Below are 19,433 nucleotides of genomic sequence, written 5' to 3'. Positions count from 1 at the left end.
GTTTGTTGTTTAAATTTTGAACTGATAGTGGTTAACGAAATAAATTAAGTTGCTCTTTGACAATGGAAGAAACTAAAAGAAGCCTGTATACATGACACCTCATGAATTTGAAGGAAACCTTTACCCATGAATGGAAAATATTTAACCCAGGTCTGAACCAGTGATTGATTCCACATTCACAAAAAAGATGGTGTAAATGTGTTTGTTACTGCTACATTGATAATTCTTGTTGATGTCACTTATTCTCATGCCATTAAAATTGTATTTTATAATATTTTCTCACTTTTCAGGCACTGACAATTTTCTGTGGCCTAATCACTGGCTGTTACTTTTGCTGCTGCTGTTTCTGTTGTTGTTTTAACTTCTGCTGCGGGAAGTGCAAACCCAAGATGCCTGATGAGGAAGGGGACTATGCCAATATGCATGTAAGAAAAGTATGGAAAAGCACATGCTGCAGTATACTAAATATTAATCAGGAATTTAGATTTTCTTTCTTCAGTGTAATGCAGAAAGAAATGGCAGTGCTCTTTTGCTTATCACACCAGGCCCTTTACTTTTGATAAAGCCCAAAAATAAAAACATTTTGGCACTTTGTAAGTTAGAATTGTGAAGCTTTTAGGATTTCTCATTTTTATAAGTCTTTGGTATGACTCGGCAGGGGTTCAAACCTGCATCCAAGGTGGATGCTGTAACCACTAGGCCATCGGAGCAGTAAAAAATTGAGACTCATCCTGATATAGATTTTTCCATGCTACATAGAGGGGCCCCCAGATGGTGGATTGGTTTAAGGTGATCACTGACGTGTCACCTCTGTGTGGGTGTGGGTTCGAGTATCAAATTGGCCAACATGGGTATGTGAGAAAGCTTACCAGTAGCTTCCCATAGGTTAGTGGTTTTTACTGGGGTTTTTTCCAGGTTTTCTCAATGAAATATACTGGCCATCCATGTACAGCCTATGATGTGCTGAAAAATGGTGTTAAAGCCATACAAAAAGAAAAAACATGTTGGACACTCTACTTTATCCTACAAAGAATGACGTTCATTCAAACATACACTTTACATAGTAATGACTATACATTGTATATTGTGATAGGTTACTCTCATGGTAAGGACTGTATTATACACATGAGTTGAGTAGATATTAGGAAAATGAACCGCATGCATTTCATGCTATGCCACAGCTGTTATGGCTAATCAGTGTAACTACTGATGCATGAACTATGCGTGGAACTATATTCATAATGGCTGTGTCACCAGGGTTACTCACAGGTTCTGACTTCCCCAAATAAAACATGGTTTTTAAGGGTGGACAATGATGATAGCTTCTGAAGTAGAACTGATGAAGGAAAATTTATTTCTTGCTTTTAACATCAAAGTTTCTGTGCATTGATATCATCCAAACAAAAAGTGTTCTAATATTTTCTTTCATACTCTGTCACAGGAGCCACCATTTATAAGAATAAGATCACTAAAGTAATAGAGATTCTGCATGATGTAAAATGTTTATCGTGGGTGCTCGAGACTAAAGAAAGCTGTGTAGAATCAAGTGATGTTATGTAATATGCCTCATCATTGTGATTCTCTGGTTTGTTCAGTGATGTGTAAAGCATATTGTGTTCAATAAGCAACTGTTTTGAAATGAACTAAGCTGAGGTAAAAAGAAAACTGCTAGATTTAAATATATCATAATGCATTTTTGCAAACATAATCATACCTATGCTTGCTTTTGTTCAGCTTTCTGGGGTCGTTCTCTCAATTGTTTTCAAGTTATTACTTCTGGGGTCTGTCCCAAGGGATATAGAGGGACCCAGTAATCCATGTTGTCTATACAGATTACCCCCCCCCCCCTTACAAGGCTAAGTCTTTGTATATACAATAGGGTTGGGGTTATGGACAGTTTCTGAATTATGAATCAAAGCCAAATCACCATAGGCAGGGAGAGATCCAGAGAATACTCTGGTTGTATAAATGATTTTTTCCTTTTATGCCAAAAAAATGATCGTATCTATAGTGTAGGAAAGAAGATAAATGACACTAATATTAATAGAGTAGTAGCTGTGTTATCCATGTTTTTTTCCCCATCTGCAGTTTCAACGTATGAATTTGAATTCACAATCTGTCATAACGTCAACTACCCAGGTGATCAAATCTAGGCCCACTTAGGTCTCGTGAAACTTAATTTATCAGCATAGGATATGCATACATACCATCATTGTTTTGGCACTCTTTTCAGACGAGTTATGCCCATTTTTTGGACAATAGACTCGTCTGCATAAATTTTGTAGGGGTTTGATGTGGGAGAATCAGGGGTATATATACATGAACAAACTGCTCTTCATTCCTTGTTTTTTTTTTTTTTCTTCTGTTGAGAAATGCATATGACAGAAACATTTAACTATGTATTACTCCATTTTTTGAACTTTATTTCAAATATACTGAGGTTTCAAAAAATTTGTGTGGTACCAATTTTCGTGGATTTTGTTGTGGCTCCAAGCCATGAATTTAAAGATCCAATGACAAATTAGCTACTTATCATGAAGCGCCCCCCCCCCCCCAATTTTCTTACTGTGCGCCATTCCTAGAGATCAACAAAGCTGTTTGATAAATCAGCATCATTTATGTAATCTGGTAATGTTGGCTTTTACAGGTGTTTTTTTATATTTATCTTAAGTCTTTAAAAAAGAATTGCAAAGCATTTTAGATTGGTTCGATGCGGATGTGTCTATTTGGTATCTGGTGCTTATTATTTCCATTCACTGCCTCAAATCGATAACCGAAGATAATTAAAGATAGTGGAATCCAGAAGAAACACAAGATATTCAAGTACTAGTGTTAATGAAAATGAAAGAAAGATTATTAACTGGTATAAGTGTATGAAAATTAAATTTCATATATACTCAATTTGATTCTTCTTTCTGGTGAAACTTTTTTATTTATGTGTGCTTAATCCCAACATACAACATGACTAAAATACTAGAACTGTTGCTTGAAGAACAATTACTTTTGAAACTTTGTGTATATACACTAATTACCACAGAATATTGAAATTCACACACTTGATCAGCTGTTGGACAAAACCAATGAATCAACATTGTATCAATCAAGTCTACTGGTACAGACAAATCTTTCTTCTTTAAAGATTCCTGAAATTGTTCAATGAAATATGTCCTGTTTCTCAATGTCATGGATAGTTAATTCCAGTCTATCACATATTTCGAGTGCGCCACAATTTGCATTTCATCGTAAATCAGCTCAGTTGATGAAGATTTAAGGTAAACTGATGCCTCCATGCTCTCTTTAGCTTATCAGTGGTAGAAATGTGATTTTAATTCTTCTTTGTAGTCATTATTTTTTGTAAAGTTGTTTCAACACAAGGTATTATTTATTGCAAAGTTGGTTTGTATATGAGGCATTATTTACTGCAAAGTTAGTTCATACACAAGGCATTATTCAAAGTTGGTTCGTACATAAAGCATTATTTATTGTAAAGTTGGTTCGTACATAAGCATTATTTATTACAAAGTTAGTTCGTACATGAGGCATTATTTTTTGCAAAGTTGGTTTGTATATGAGGCGTTGTTTACTGCAAAGTTAGTTCATACACAAGGCATTATTTATTGCAAAGATGGTTTGTAAACAAGCAGAGTTCCCACACAACTGGGAAATCAAGGAAAAAGTAGGGAGAAATGATCCCCGACTCAAAAGTCCTTGATTTTTGCAAATATTGATGAAAGTCACGAAAAACCCAGAAATTTTCCACCACGACTTGATACATGAAACATGGACATAATTGAGTCATAATTAAACTGATAGTGAGTTAAATTTATCGTGTTCTGACCAGAATATTCGGAGGGTGCTATATGGATCATATGGGTGCTTGCAGTAAACATATATGCTGAGTCAATCCAATTGCTCAGTGTATTAGATTCGTCCAGTAGACTTTTATTTTCAAACTCAGCTCGATATCCATATCTTTCATTACGTAGAAGGTATGAAAACCAGTCTGGCATCACAAGAGGCCAACGTGGTCATGGCAAAGTGTAGCTGCTTACCAGATGGTTGAGCAACCTTAAACATTGTTAGATCGAGCGATGCATGCATGAAATCTATATGAAAATTACTTGTTTTCTCAGAAATTGTGAGGATTAAATTCATTATGTCTTTAATCTGCTGAAAGACAAGATAAAACTACGGCGTGGATGAAATGTTACCTGTTACCCGTGATTTGCATTGTTATTCGCATCAGTACAAAATTCTAACAACCCATTTTCAAATGTTGTAGAGAAAAAAATAATAAAAAAATAAATGAAAGCCATATTATGGTTGTAGTAAAAATACAAAAATGAAAGAACACAAAATTCTCCACATTTATGTATTCTGAGAACAACTTCTGGAGTTTTGTTGTATCACATGACTACCACGTTGACATGTGATCTCTGCTTGATAAATCAGACTGGCCAGATTGCTGGTTTTTACAAAAAGTATCTGACTTTTTAAAACTGAATTTCTGTACAACAACATTAAAAAGGAGTTTGTTGTTAATATCACGTGACTATTGGATTTCTGATGTCATCGTTTGAGATTTGTGGAGTCGTGTGACTAGTAATGCAAATGCCGAGAGTACAGGGTCAGGTTTTATCTGTGCCGTAGTTTCATCTAGTCTGTCAGTGGATTAAAGACATAATGGTTTGATGCAGGTATGAGCCGATATAACATAAGTTTAAATTTGCTAGGCCCACTGGTAAGCGACTACCATATGTCACTATGCATGGTGGTGGCAAATGTCCAAATATGGAAAATACTGTGGGAATATTCAGAAGAAACCTGGATTAGAAAACAGACTGCTATTTGTTTTATGCCAGATGTGTAGTCCAAATTGTTGAATCTCAGAACTGAAATGAGAAATTGTCATCCCTTGTATTATATATTAAAAAACAGTATGAGCCCCTTTATCACTACAGGCTTGGGGACTGGTTTAATGAATTACAAGAAGACAAGTTGATTCTACAGAATATTCAGTCCTTGTTTATAAAACAGTATACAATTTTGAAGGTCTTTTGTCAAAATTTAAATTAACCCATTTGAAAATGTTTTATAATTGATGGATTTTTAACCAGATTGTCTTAAGGAGATCATGTTGTTTGAAAAATATAGTTTGGGATTTTATTGGTACAGATCAATATAAGGTTAAACTCTTTTCATTACAAGACAAGATTTTAATTATTTGCATTCATTGTTTTTTATATACTGTAATAGAAAATGTTTACTTTCTATAAGATATATATATATATTTTGCTATAAAATTCTTTAGAATTAAAGGTTTGAAAGGAAACAAAACTACTTTATGCTCATTATGTTGTTCCCACTTGGCATCATAATGCAGGTCAGCAAAATAATGTTAGGATTTTTTATTCTGTACATTGAAATGACTTTACATTCTAATTTATAGGAATATAATCAAACCTGTTTTGTGTGATACAGTTTGTGGATTTGTGCACAACCGTCTTTTCTGACTTAGATGTTTTGGAGAGTCTTGAAAGAGAAACATCTTCAGAATTAGAAAATGCATGTTTTACAGTTTAAAATGTTCTTTAATTCCATTCAGTAATGGTCGTATGTAAACCTTGAAAAATTTAATTTCATCCTGAAAAACGTGGAAATTTATCTTTAGAAAAGCATGGGAACCATGAAACAAGGAATTATTTACTGCAAAGTTGGTTCATACACAAGGCATTATTTACTGTAAAGTTAGTTCATATACGAGGCATTATCAAATGAAGGTGTCTTTACATTGTTTCTAAATTTCTTTGGCATCTTTGCATTTGGATGAGCTTAGAACACTGGTTGCTAATTGCTTTGAGCAAGGGGCAGTTTGTCTCATGTTTGATTTACATTTGGAATGATGGCATTATCTTTACTGATGTAAGTTGAATTCTACCTATCTCAAGCCAATGTGTTAACACCATGATCGTCAGAAAGTACCAATGGTGCAACTGTATGGATAGTGTTTTAAGGAACAGATCATACAGGTGGACTTTAATAACCAATTAGCTAGTGTTGTTGGCTGTTTCAGTTCACTTTGATATTGAATGTTAGTGACTGATTTTGACAAGTGTTTGGTTTGCACTGATAGTGGTGGTAATATTGTTTTAACCATTTACATGACAGTCATTAGTTGTTGGTATAGCTTTTTTCCATAGTTATTTTGGGTACTTCTATAGGTTAATCCATGAAATCAAATATCAACGAAGATGCAGTCTTTGACAGGCAAAACCACACATTTATATACCCACAAAAATGTTAATTTTTTAATAAAACTATGAAAAACATTGACACCCATGAAAATAAACGATGCTACAGTATTGGGAATTATTGAATTTAGGATTTTTTCAAGGTAAACTATATGAATTAAGACCACCATTTGCACTTGGAGAAGATAGTCTTAATTTTAAGGTGGTCTCGTTTTGTAGGATACCTTTGCTATCTTGGTTAGTAAATATTTTCAGTGAGAAAACTGCCAATTGCAGTATATCGGGCTTGCAAGCCTTGAAATATAGGTCCCAGTATTCACTGATGGATTCAGTACTTCACATACCACTCCAGTGGCCTAATAGAGCATCTGCCTCAAAAGTAAACAATCTCTCGCTAAGATTGTGTCAAAACAGAAATTTTTCCACAACTGGCCACTGTGCAGTCATACATTTTGAACTTCTGATTGTACGAAACCCGGGTGTTGCAGTGGTTTAAATTTGAATCATTCGCTTTGACGTGGCTGGCTGCCAATTCCAATTTCGGTTGGTAGATGAGAAAAAATATAAAGTTTGGATTATGAGATCTTTCTCAGAGAGCTTTGCAAAATGCAAATTATGCCAGAAAGGGAGAGTGCCCCTCAGTCACAGGCAGCTGAAAAAACCCAAACTCTTGTAATGGCGCTTAATACAGGCCAAACAAGCTGTCTTCAGCATGAAATCATTTTCGAGAAAAGTTGTATGTCTGTGAACACACAGATTCAACTTTTAAAATAGAAACTGTGTATAGTCTAAAGTTTGGATTGAGCGAAAATAGGAGAGATGATAATTGCAATGAACACATTTAATCTAAAAATATAAAATATAGCTAAGCTGAGAGAAACATTTATATGAAATAGTCTTAAATATCCATACGCTGTTTTTAAATAAGTGATAATATAAAAACAAATATCTTCACTTTTTTTGTTTATGGGGATGAGTGAAGAAGAAAGGAAGGTACTGAAAAAAAACAGAGACAATGACAGTTGCTGCTGAAGACTATGCATTGAAAGAAAAGATCCATAGGTTAATTTTTTATCATGACATCAAAATAATTTGAGGAAAAGTGAAAAGGACAAAATCGCTGAACTTGGAGTTCTTGAAAAACAGTTTGATGACAAGCTACAAGAACTGAAAAATTCACTCTAAAATATTTTGGACTTTGTAAATAGTGTAGTGTAGACAGAGTAAAATGAACTTTGTTCAGTGACTACATTATTCTAATGCCCAGATGTAGGATGTTTAATATTAATGGGAAAGACATCAATGATAATACTATTGACTTCATGTTTTATTTTTGTGTTTTTTTAAATAAGTTTGCAACAGATGTTCCTTGTATGGAGTAATAGTAAGTATTGTGCTTATATACAGTTTCATTTATGTATCCTTTAAAGTTAATGTAATAATGCACCTTGAAAAACATTATTTTGAACCTTGAAAAAAACCTTGAAAATTATGAATGAAATATGCTAATAACCCTGTATAAAAATGGTACTAACAGCTGCCTCACTTGGCATTCAGCATTAAGAGGTTAGTCTTAGGACTGGTCTGCCTGGTGTCAGAATAATGTGACTGGGTGGGACATGATACTACATGTCTGCAGCATGATGTCCCAGTGCTAGACATCACTATAAACTGCCACACTGAAGACATAGCAATATGACTGAAATATTGTTAAATCTACTTTAAATATCACACATACACACACACATACATACATAGTCCTTCACCTGCTCCAGTTTCGTGTTATATGAGAAAATGAGCTAAATTGTGAAGTTACCCAAAATAAAATCTTTCGATCATAAATTATACATCGTAGTCACCACATTTTCACTGTAAGATTTAGTAATACATACAGCACAATTAAACACAAACTTAGGTGTCTCTGCAAGTTGTAGTTTGTGGGAAAATAACCTAAATGATAATTCTAACCCATGTCTTGAAACCTTCTGAATGGACAGACATCATCAGTTCATAAGCTGAAATGGTTTGATGATTTGCAGTGTGGCTAAAATGAGGATGCTTTTCGTCTGGTCACAGTGAGAGACTGCACTGCGTGCACAAATTTATGTACTAACCCATATTAGATTGCAAAATCAAACAGAAAGATGCTAAGGAAAATAAATGAATTTACATGCAATCATTTGTTATCTTTTCATTTATTCTGTTCATGTTATATATCATTTTGTAGGATAAATATTCTGTGTATATTTTTGTAATTACTAACCAAAACAGTGGTAGGGTCATATAGGCATGTATTACCCTTGTTTATCATTACCTGTATCCATTTGGACATCATACTTTGTTGTAAAATCTCATGTTTCAGTCTTTATTTGGGCTCTTTGGTCGGGCATTTATGTTCCATGAGTACATTTATAGTTTTTCCAATTTTAGGAGGAGTACAGTAGTACCCCAGAGGATGAGGTGGCACCTGTTACTTCTCAGCCAGAAGTGACAGAGGGAGGGAGCAGGAAAGCCACATCCACCGCCATACCAATGCCCCCGCCATCTGATTACAATACCAGTAGTCCCTCCGAAGATACAAATCTAACCAAGGATTCCAAGCCAACATATGGTGCCGATTCTTAATGAAAAAGGATTGTAGTGTGTCAAATTAACCTTTCAGCTTTTTTATAACTTACAACTGATTCAAGCATCTACCTTTGTTTCTTTTTGTAATTGGTTACAGTGTTAATTAGCCCTATATGTTACAAAAGTGCAGACATATTGTAATACATTTCATCTGTGCATAGACAGATATTGTAATGCAGATCATCTGTGCATGCAGACAGACTTTGTAATGCAGTTCATTTGTGCATGCAGATTTTGTAATAGTTCATATTTTCATAAATACATATTGCAGTACAATTCATTTGTGCATACAGACATACGGTAATACAGCTCATCTGTGCATACAGACATACTGTAATACAGTTAGTTAGTGCATACAGTCATTATAATACAATTCATCTGTGCAGATAGTACAGGTCATATGTGCAAGCAGACATATTGTAATATAATATATTTTGCTTGCAGACAGATATTGTAATTAGTTCCTCTGTGCATGAAGACAGATATTGTAATTAGTTCTCTGTGCATGAAGACAGATATTGCATTATTATGTGCTCATTTTTTTATCTGTTAACTTTACATTGTCAGAATCATTCAGTATTTTACGATATTGCACACCTTCATGTGCATAAAGGAACTACTTTCTATTGTAAACAAACAATCGATGCAGACACCAGTACTTTTGATTTGTAAACAAATTATGTAAATTTGCGTAGTAAGCGCTTTATGTTTTGGGTGTTGAAATTTGTTTCTGAATGAAGTAAAGCAGATGTTTCATGGACTGCCACATACCAGCTGCTTTGGCACATTCCACGTTAACTTATTTGATACAATGTTTCAGATTTAGGCTAGCTATACAGTAGATGCCAGAAAGGGTCCTTACAAATAACATGCAAGTGACAAGGCATAAACTGTCTTTAGCTGGTAATAAGAATGGCAAAAAAAATATACTTAGTGTTATATCCTGAATTTCCTCAAAATGTACTTTCTTAGTTCTGCAAATCCAAATTACATGAGCCATGTCATAGGTTCTCAATCTTGCTTACACATTTCAAAATTGTACTGTAATTTCAAATATAAGTGCATTTACATCCTCCTTACTGTACTCAAAATGAAATAAGCATTAAATTCCTTAGTGTCTTTTTGATAATTGCAATTTAAAGACTTTTATTTTTCCCACGTTATGATTCCAAACATGACAGAAACAGAAACACATTTGCAGATGTCAACACGCTTCTCCCTCACTTTTTCAATCTTGTGTATTTTATGTGGAATTGTCACATATAAAATGAGTCCATAATCATGAAATTTCATAGAATCAACAAAAATACCCAAATCTATTCATTCCAGATCAAATGGAAAACTTGTTGCAATACGCATTCTTTCACAATATGACTCCAAATTTCAATTTTAAGTAGACAAAAACGCCATTTTCTTTCGAAACTTATGTCTAGCATGCAACTAAGTTCAAATTTATCTGGATGGAGTTATGTGCGCATTAATAATGTTGTGTAATGATGAATCTGCGCTTGTATATTTAGTTTGGAATACAGCATACATTCCTTTACTTTGCTTCTTGTAGTGTATTTTGTTTGTATAATTAAGCCTTCGATAGAATAAGAAAATGATTATATAATAGAAAGGTTACTGCATTTGTATGGGAAAATATGAACTCGTTTTGTCGGATGGATATACTGCATTCCCAAGGTCGTGCAGTATTACGTCCGAAAAACTCGTTTATATTTTCACATACAAATGCAGTAACCTATAAATACAGTTCATCTGTGCATGCAGATATTGTAATACAGTTTATCTGTCCATATACAGATATTGTAATCCAGTAAACTCTGTGCATGGACAGCTATTGTAACAGTTAATTAGTGCATAGATATTGTAATACAGTTCATCAGTTTATATAGACAAATATCTAATACAGCTTATCCGTACATAAAGACAGACGTTGTAATACAGTTCATCTCTGCATATAGACAGATGAATGGGCATATGCAGGTACAATGTCCTTGAACTCCTACCTCATTGAAGCTATACATCTGAAACTTGGGACAGTAGGAGACCCATTGGAATAGATTGGAAATTTACTTTTAACCGAAAATACCTGTGTTATTTCTCTCATGTGTCTGAGAATTGGCAATACCTGTGTTATTTCTCTCATGTGTCTGAGAATTGGCAATACCTGTGTTATTTCTCTCATGTGTCTGAGAATTGGCAATACCTGTGTTATTTCTCTCATGTGTCTGAGAATTGGCAACACCTGTGTTATTTCTCTCATGTGTCTGAGAATTGGCAAGTGGGATTATTGACCCAAGCGTCCAATCAGATTGTTACCAAAAATCCCTCCAATCATAACATGAACAAATGTTGGAAATCCACCATGAAATTATTTTATGCACTTAACTGGTAATGGAATGTTAATTGTTGTACATGCAGTTGATGTTGACCCCTGGTGTTTATTCCTTTCCACTGGAATGCAACCCCTGGTGTGTATTCCTATACACTGGAATGCAACCCCTGGTGTTTATTCCTATCCACTGGAATGCAACCCCTGGTGTTTATTCCTATCCACTGGGATGCAACCCCTGATGTTTATTCCTATCCACTGGGATCCAACCCCTGGTGTCTATTCCTATCCAGTGGGATGCAACCCCTGGTGTCTATTCCTATCCAGTGGGATGCAACCCCTGGTGTTTATTCATATCCACTGGGATGCAACCCCTGGTGTTTATTCCTATCCATGGGGATGCAACCCCTGGTGTTTATTCCTATCCACTGGAATGCAACCCCTGGTGTTTATTCCTATTCGGTGGCGCTCTACAGTTTTGTATTTTGCATTGGGTTAGAATTTTTTAAAAAAAGAATTTCCCCGGCTTTCCTGACTGGTTATACTGGCTGTTTAAAAAAGACCTTGTATATCTTAGGTATAATTCAAAGAACCTATAATTCCCTTTATTTTGTTATATGATTGATGGGTGTAATATGGGTTATAGAGTATACAGCTTGGCCTTAATCCAGATGTGCACCTTTCAAAAAGTGCCAGCTCCACTTGGTCATTTTCACTTTCTGAACTTCAGAGATAAATTGTATAAAAAAGAGCTGATAACTTTTTTACATTTTATATATTTGGTAATTCATTCATTGCACTTTCAGAAGCTAGTATTGTCTAGTCTGGCAAAATTAATTTTCCCTATTTTAATAGCTGCTATGGATAGTGTACTTTAGACTAATTCAGGCTGATTTTTTAGCACAAGGGAGCATTCATTTTAGTTAGCAGTGTTTAAATCATGTACAATTTCCAAAAGTAGAATATCCAAAGAAATATCCACATTATATTAATGTAGCATAGAGGTCTGCCAACATTCTCTCCATTGTGCATATTTTTAACGCGAACAACTTCACCTTACATACGTCACTCTCTCAAAAGTACATATTAACTGGTGAGCACCCCCTCCACTGGGATGCAACCCTTGGTGTTTATTCCTATCCACTGGAATGCAAGCCCTGGTGTTTATTCCTATCCACTGGGATGCAACCCCTGGGTTATAACTTATTCCTAACCACTGGGATGCAACCCCTAGGTTATAACCTAACATCCTTCCTCTATAACTGCAGTGTAAGCCTTAATCTAAGTAGCTTTGTACTATCTCTTGACAGTAAAAGTAATCAGATATTTCACACTGGGTTAGAACTGATACACACCAACAGCTGGTTTATGAATTTCATTCACTAGGGTTTATGTTCCATGGGAAACATACTCTCAGGGCAGGCTTTACTCCCCTTCCTACCTGTATTGATGTCTTGTATTTAATAAATAAAACAGAACGTCTTCTGCAGTTATTCTTCAATAACAAATAACATTACACTTACTGGACAGGAAGAGACTGATTTATGCATGTAACTGACATTGACCCTGGGTTTCGTCTTTACCCTCGGGGCCTTGGTCCCTTGGTCATAACTTGGAAACTGTTGAAATTTCCACCTTATATCAATCTATACACTTACTGGAAATGACAATGCAGACTTGTAGGTGTAACTTATATTAGCCCCAGGTCAATCCTTATTCCTCAAGGACTTAGCTCCTGGGTCATAACTTTAGAAACTTTAACCATGTGTACATTTGAAGGACATAAAATAATTTTTATATATGCAACTGATATTCACCCCAGGTTTGTCCTTGCTCCACACCAGAGACTTGTACACTGTGCCATTGCTTGGAAATTTTCAAGATCCCTATAACGATGGACATACATACATGAAAATACAAATGCACATATCCAGCCAGCCAACATTTATCCTGAAGCAATATTTACTCTTCCCAAGAGGCTCAAACTTTGGTGTGTAGATCAAGACAGGAAGCAGCATAACATTTTTTTATATAAAGCCTCTGGTTTCCTTGGCAGGTGTCAGTATCACCCAATTACTTTATTGACAAGATGTAGGTTAATGCTTTAGTTAAACTATACTGTAATTTATTTAAAAATACTATTTACTTATTTCCTGTTTTCATAATAAAATTGCTTATATATCAATCTGTTTCAATATTATATCAGTATATAGGAGTGAAGTATCTTGTATCATTTATACTAAATCACAAAAGCCCATTTTTCATACCTCTGCTAATACAAGTGACCATTGTAATTATATGTAATGGGCCATTGTAATCATATACAAATGGGCCATTGTAATTATATGTAATGGGCCATTGTAATTATATACAAATTGGCCATTGTAATTATATACAAATGGGCCATTGTAATTACATGTAATGAGCCATTGTAATTATATGTAATGAGCCATTGTAATTATATGTAATGGGCCATTATAATTATATGTAATGGACCATTGTAATTATTTCTGCATTGAATATTTTCTTAAGTCATGAAGTTTAACGTATACTTTTATTGATTCCAAGTGTTTATGTTGTAAAGTTGGGTCAAAATTTTGTTTCCCTGTAGTTCAAGATTACTGGTATTTTGCCAGTTTTTTTACTGTTACAGTAGTACCAGTATCTTTGCACTAAAATGTAGTTAAGGTCCTTAACTTGTGTTTACATTTCCATAACTTAAAATATTATTTGACACAAAATGCCAGTATTTTAGGTTGCTAAAATTTCTTTCCTTGTTGTGATAAATGCCAGTTTGAGACTTGTTTATTTTTAATCAGCATAAAGTATAGTATCAACTCTGTTAACCAAACTTATTGGAACATCAGAGTTTTTAGAATGGTTCTGTATTTTTGAAACTTCTGCAGCAATAAAGTCAAACACAATATTAAAGTCCCAAAACTTGGAAATTCAATAAATTTGTCTGGAATGAAATTAAATTTATAAACTTTTCAGGATCTTTAAAATTTTGGTTCCTGTTATAGCATGTGGAATTTCAAGCATGTAAATTTTCTCCAGCTATAATATCTGACTGTAATGTCTTGAGTCTTAATTGGAGTTTCTTGCTCAAAGTTTCAAGAATATTGGAAATTTAGTTTATATATATATGATCACTTTCTAAAACTGAACATTTAGGGGATAAATTCTTCCCTCCAGTTGAAAAAGATGGTACTATTCAGAATTTGGGAGGATTTTACAGAGTTTGCAGATAACAGTGCATGATTTTAGTGCAGTTTGTTGCGTTTTAGCATAATTCTTAATAAATTATTTTGGATCCCATTTTTGCACATCCTGGGAAAGAGTTGGTATATATTTGTATTGTTTATTAAACATGACATTTGTTTAGATGAACCAGTGATTGAATCCAATGCAGGCATTACAGCTTGTATTTAATCTGCCTGTTACTAAAAATAGAAACTCTTTTGGGTGTATGAAATTCATCTGATTTCAGTACATGTGTTATAATGAAAGATGACATCGTCCTTTCTTATTTATTTTAATATGTGCAGTAATTATATTTGATAGAAGATCAATAACTCATTATTATCATGCACACACACACACATTTATTTTCCCCCAAGTACAGATAAGTGAACTTAAGAAATGCAGAATTGTAGTATAGAGGATGTGCGAGTTGATGATCAGAACAAGTGTTCCAAATGTAGAATAGAGCCATTGTGCCCTCCAGCATTGGACAAGATGTGATTCATGAAGGTAGAAGAGTCAGCGGCTCAATGGTTAGTGTGTCAGACTTGTGGATGAAAGGGGTCTGTCAAATAGTGCAATAAAGAGAATCTCATCCATTTTTTTACTGTATTTTCTGGCCTTTAAGTCTATGTATTTGGTGAATTTGAAAATTATTAAAATTTTCAATCATGCAAATTTTGTAAATTTGCAATTTTTTTTATCCATATATATGAGTCAGTGTTGAGTATAAGATGAAGCCAAATCAACACCTTGGCTTCATCGTTTTCACTGATAACGTCCGGTTTTTTTAACAATAATGGTATCATTGAATGATATTCCAGATTAACTGGCAAATTGGATTCACCGATACCAACATGCTTTTTCCCCAGTATCATTTGCAGTGTACTTCGTTGCTTAGAATTGCAGAGCCAAACTCCACAAGTATGTCTGTTGTATACAATTTTAAGTGAGATATTTGAGCATGTACAAATGCAAAATTAAATCCATATTTTCATATTTTGGTATCTCTAGAGGACGTTTTGCATGGGTTTAAATTCACTAACATATGGGGTTCACATTTACTTCCACGCAGAGCAGCCGTTAATATGGATTACATCCCTTTGTAGGATCAGCTATGTCAATGAAAAAGACCTACTGGTAATCACCTGAGTGTGTCAGATAAAATACTAGTAAGTCAAATATGAATGGACCTATGGCAAAAATGTGATCAAGAAGACTGAGGTATGCTAAAAAAAAAGATGAATAAAAAAAAGATGAATAAGGCAACATCCATTCATAAATTTATTCTTTAGGAACAAATGATATGCTTTGCATAAGTACAGGAAAGGACAGTACAGAGTAATGACCATAATTGTGAACTTATTGGTTTCTTTTATTTAATGTTGGAGAAATCAGAAAAAAAATACAAATCCATACAACATAAAGAAAAATTTAAATATAAAAGAAGTCATATTAGTTTATAACAATTTCATCACATGGTAATTGAACAAGTTTGACATAGTAATTGAACAAGTTTGACATAGTAATTGAACAAGATTGACATGGTGATTGAATATGATTGACATGGTAATTGAACAAGAGTGACATGGTGATTGAATATGATTGACATGGTGATTGAATATGATTGACATGGTGATTGAACAAGATTGACATGGTGATTGAATATGATTGACATGGTGATTGAATATGATTGACATGGTGATTGAACAAAGATTGGTACAACTATGTGACCAGTTTTCCATTTTGCCAATTATGTCTCAAGACTCCTAGAATTACCAGTACATTATCAGTGACATAATCCATCTTTAAACCAATTAGGAGTGTAAGCAGAAGCCCATAGTTCAGGGTCTAAAAGTCTTCAATTAAAGGTCAGAATATATTCTGATACTTCATAGCCAGTATATCGGCTAAAGTGTCCCTCTTGCTTATGGGGTTTAATATGAGGAGCGAAATCAGTGTACATTTGTACCAGAGGTTTACTGTTGTAACCCATCCCAGACCTCTTGATCTTGCTTCCAAGATTTTTTAATTAAAACATTCATCAGGCCTGATTGTGAATTTCATTTTAATTACTCCAAACATGGGCATTTTACTGTTGGTCAAAAATCAGTCTTGTAAGACATATCTGGCATATATCACAACTGCCAAGGGCTTTATTTGGCCTGAACATCTAATTAATCATGTGCCAATACGATTTATCTAGTGAGCTTAAAATTTTGAAACATATATGGTAGGCTTCAGTTTGCTAGTGGTATTTTTATATCACTTCGATATGATATCCCTCTTTTTGCCATTGCTTCTTGTATCAGTTGAAATTGATGAAATCACTCTGTTTGTTAGTGTTTTTTGTATCATTTGAAATCGATTTGGTAGCTCTGTCAGTAATTTTGTTTCACTTCAAATCGATATGGTAGCCATCTTGTTTGCCTTTGTTTTCTGTATTAGTATGGTTGTTCTGTGTTTGTTGAATCACTAACATGGGTATAATCTGTAACTTGTTTCTCCATTTTATTCTTCTCATTATTCAGAATGTCTCTCATCCTTGAAAATGACTCAACCATTTGCTGAAGTCTCTAATAATGCATGAATTTGAATGACGTATTCCCAGACTTTGTTCAGGCAGGTATTGTGTGATATACCCATTGGCCATAGTTATTTTATCTTGTGCCATAATGCATTATGTTCAAAACTAATTCCATCAACAGGACACAGTAAGTAAACTGTAGAATACACATCTGTTTAACATGTGTTTACATTTGGCTTGTAAATTTGTATCATTTGCAAAATATATCTGTATTAGATTGTGTACGGTCTTGCACATAATGATAGTTGCCTATAAATAATTTTGAGACCTAAATGTGGCAGTTCAAGTCCCTCACAATTGTTAATGTAAAAGACTGTGTTAAATTTTTGGGGTAAATATTGTGATTTTTTAATTTATGGTTACATAATGTTTAAAGATGGAAGTTCATAAAAACATCCATACAAATGTTTAGGTGATAGATGGAAGATATTTAAATGTAAATCATGTCAGTATTTTGCACAAGCTTGCTAAATATTTGTAGTGTTTCACTTTAATTAGATCACATTAATGTTATAAAGAGTGAAAAATAATGTATAGCTAGCATACCCTGCCACCATTATGATTTTGATCTATTCATTACAATTTTAATAATGAATTATGTCTTACATTTATTTGTGTATTGACTATTTTGTTACAAATAAAGTGAAGCATGGTAAAAAAAAAAAAGATGTATTTGCCATTGTAAAACCCAGCAACATTATGTAAGAAAATTCAGTGTTACATGTACATAGTGCAATGCTAATTTAAATTGTTTATTTAAATTGTACACAAGTGATTACAACAGTGATCACATTATGCTTGTACAAAGTACTGGATAGGCAAGAAAAGGAAACACAATTTGTGCACTGGAAGATTTCAGGTAAGGATGGGCTGTGTAAGGAGAGGAAAAATGATGCTTGGTTAAAAGGATCAAGTGACTTGGAGTGGGATGTTGACTGTGAGGAAGGTTAGACACATTTCCATGCTTGACTGATTATATAGTGTTGTTGTACATTTTGGGTACTTACTATTATTGAATGATTACTCATATTGCACTTTATTCATTAGTATTCATCTTTATGACGGTGATTTTTAGTTTGTTGTCAGTAGTCTAATTTAATAAATTTCACTATTTTAAATGTATTTTACCTCCAGTTATTTGTATTGTTTCCATGGTACTCTACAATTGTAATTGGGACAGGTGCTTGCCCTGGTACTTCCTATGTCACAAGCATATGGAATATGCTTGAATAATTGGTCAGAGTGTTTAAAGATATCATATCCACTCAGACAAGATAAATATTATTTTTTCATTGTTTTTTGTCCACAACATTTTTGCAAAAACATTGCTGATAAAATATTGGGATGATGCCATCTTGAAAAACATGCTTATGCTTTTGCCTCATATTTTGCTGTAAGTAATTTATTTGTGAAAATTATGTTGGATACCAGTGACTTTGAAGTTATGTTGAGTTATCCAAACTTGTTTTCTTGTCTGAGTGGCCCAATATTTTTTTAAACATGCAGACTTACATAGTTGAGAGGGGACAAGATCTCAAGCTAATGCAGAAAAGTTTACTGTTGTTTGAATGACTATGAAGTAGGATGGTGTAATTGATTTATCTCTTTGTTATGTAATATGCTTATTAATTTCATCTAGTTAATATTCATCTCCTTTTGAGAATAGAGTTGATTGTACTAATCCTATTGTTTAGGCATTTAATCAAATGCACTTCCCCTTGAAATATGTCAGTGGCTTGTTAAGATTCATTAGTACACTTGAAGAGCTCCAATTAAATTAGTAAATAAACAATTATTTGGAATTTCAAGAAAGAGAAAAGCTTAACATGTCCTATAAAGATATAGTTAAATGGAGAAAACTGAACCATGTAGTCTTATAAAAATGCTTACAGACACATGGAATTAATGTGATTCCATTATTAACATCAAAGATGTAACTTTTTTAAGATATTAACTTTTACATTCTCTATAATGAAACTATAAGCCGTTCTCTAAAGTTGGCCAGTTTACGAAAACCTTGGATCATCAGGGTCATGTACCAAGCATTCAATATTTGGATGCACTGTTACTGTGAACATGTTTAGTGGAGTGTAGCCATTGTTTTGATTAATGACACTTTAATAAAATTATCACCACAGAAACAAAGTTGCTTTTGTTATTTTTGCACTTGTAGCGATAAAATATAAACCAAGGTAGTCCTGTTTTCCAGTTATGTCATCCTGCATCATGAACCTGGTAGTGTCATTCAAGGATATCACCATTAAGTATCATGGACAATTGACCTCCTACATAATGAGCCTGGTAGTGTCATTCAAGGATATCACCATTAAGTATCATGAGCCTGGTAGTGTCATTCAAGGATATCACCATTAAGTATCATGGACAA

General features: G+C 33.9%; 1 protein-coding gene across 2 annotated transcripts in view; it reads left to right on the top strand.

Annotated features, from left to right (window-relative positions):
• Nucleotides 1–19,192, top strand: part of LOC149785534 (dnaJ homolog subfamily C member 5-like) — a 32,379-nt gene extending 13,187 nt beyond the window's left edge. The window contains exons 5-6 of one of the 2 annotated variants that reach the window (XM_089979338.1): nt 291–434; nt 8,682–19,192. In XM_089979338.1, the coding sequence (XP_089835464.1) occupies nt 291–434; nt 8,682–8,876 (339 nt within the window). In that variant the 3' untranslated portion in view covers nt 8,877–19,192. The remainder of the gene's footprint in view (nt 1–290; nt 435–8,681) is intronic. The other variant, XM_089979339.1, reaches the window with a different exon arrangement.
• The last annotated feature ends 241 nt before the right edge of the window (nt 19,193–19,433 follow it).

Source organism: Sinohyriopsis cumingii, chromosome 13 (assembly GCF_028554795.1).
Source record: "Sinohyriopsis cumingii isolate HCF-2022 chromosome 13, ASM2855479v2, whole genome shotgun sequence".
Taxonomy (NCBI): Eukaryota; Metazoa; Mollusca; class Bivalvia; order Unionida; family Unionidae; genus Sinohyriopsis; species Sinohyriopsis cumingii.
The sequence above is the reverse complement of the archived record's forward strand: the minus strand, read 5'-3'. Positions and strand labels throughout refer to the sequence as shown.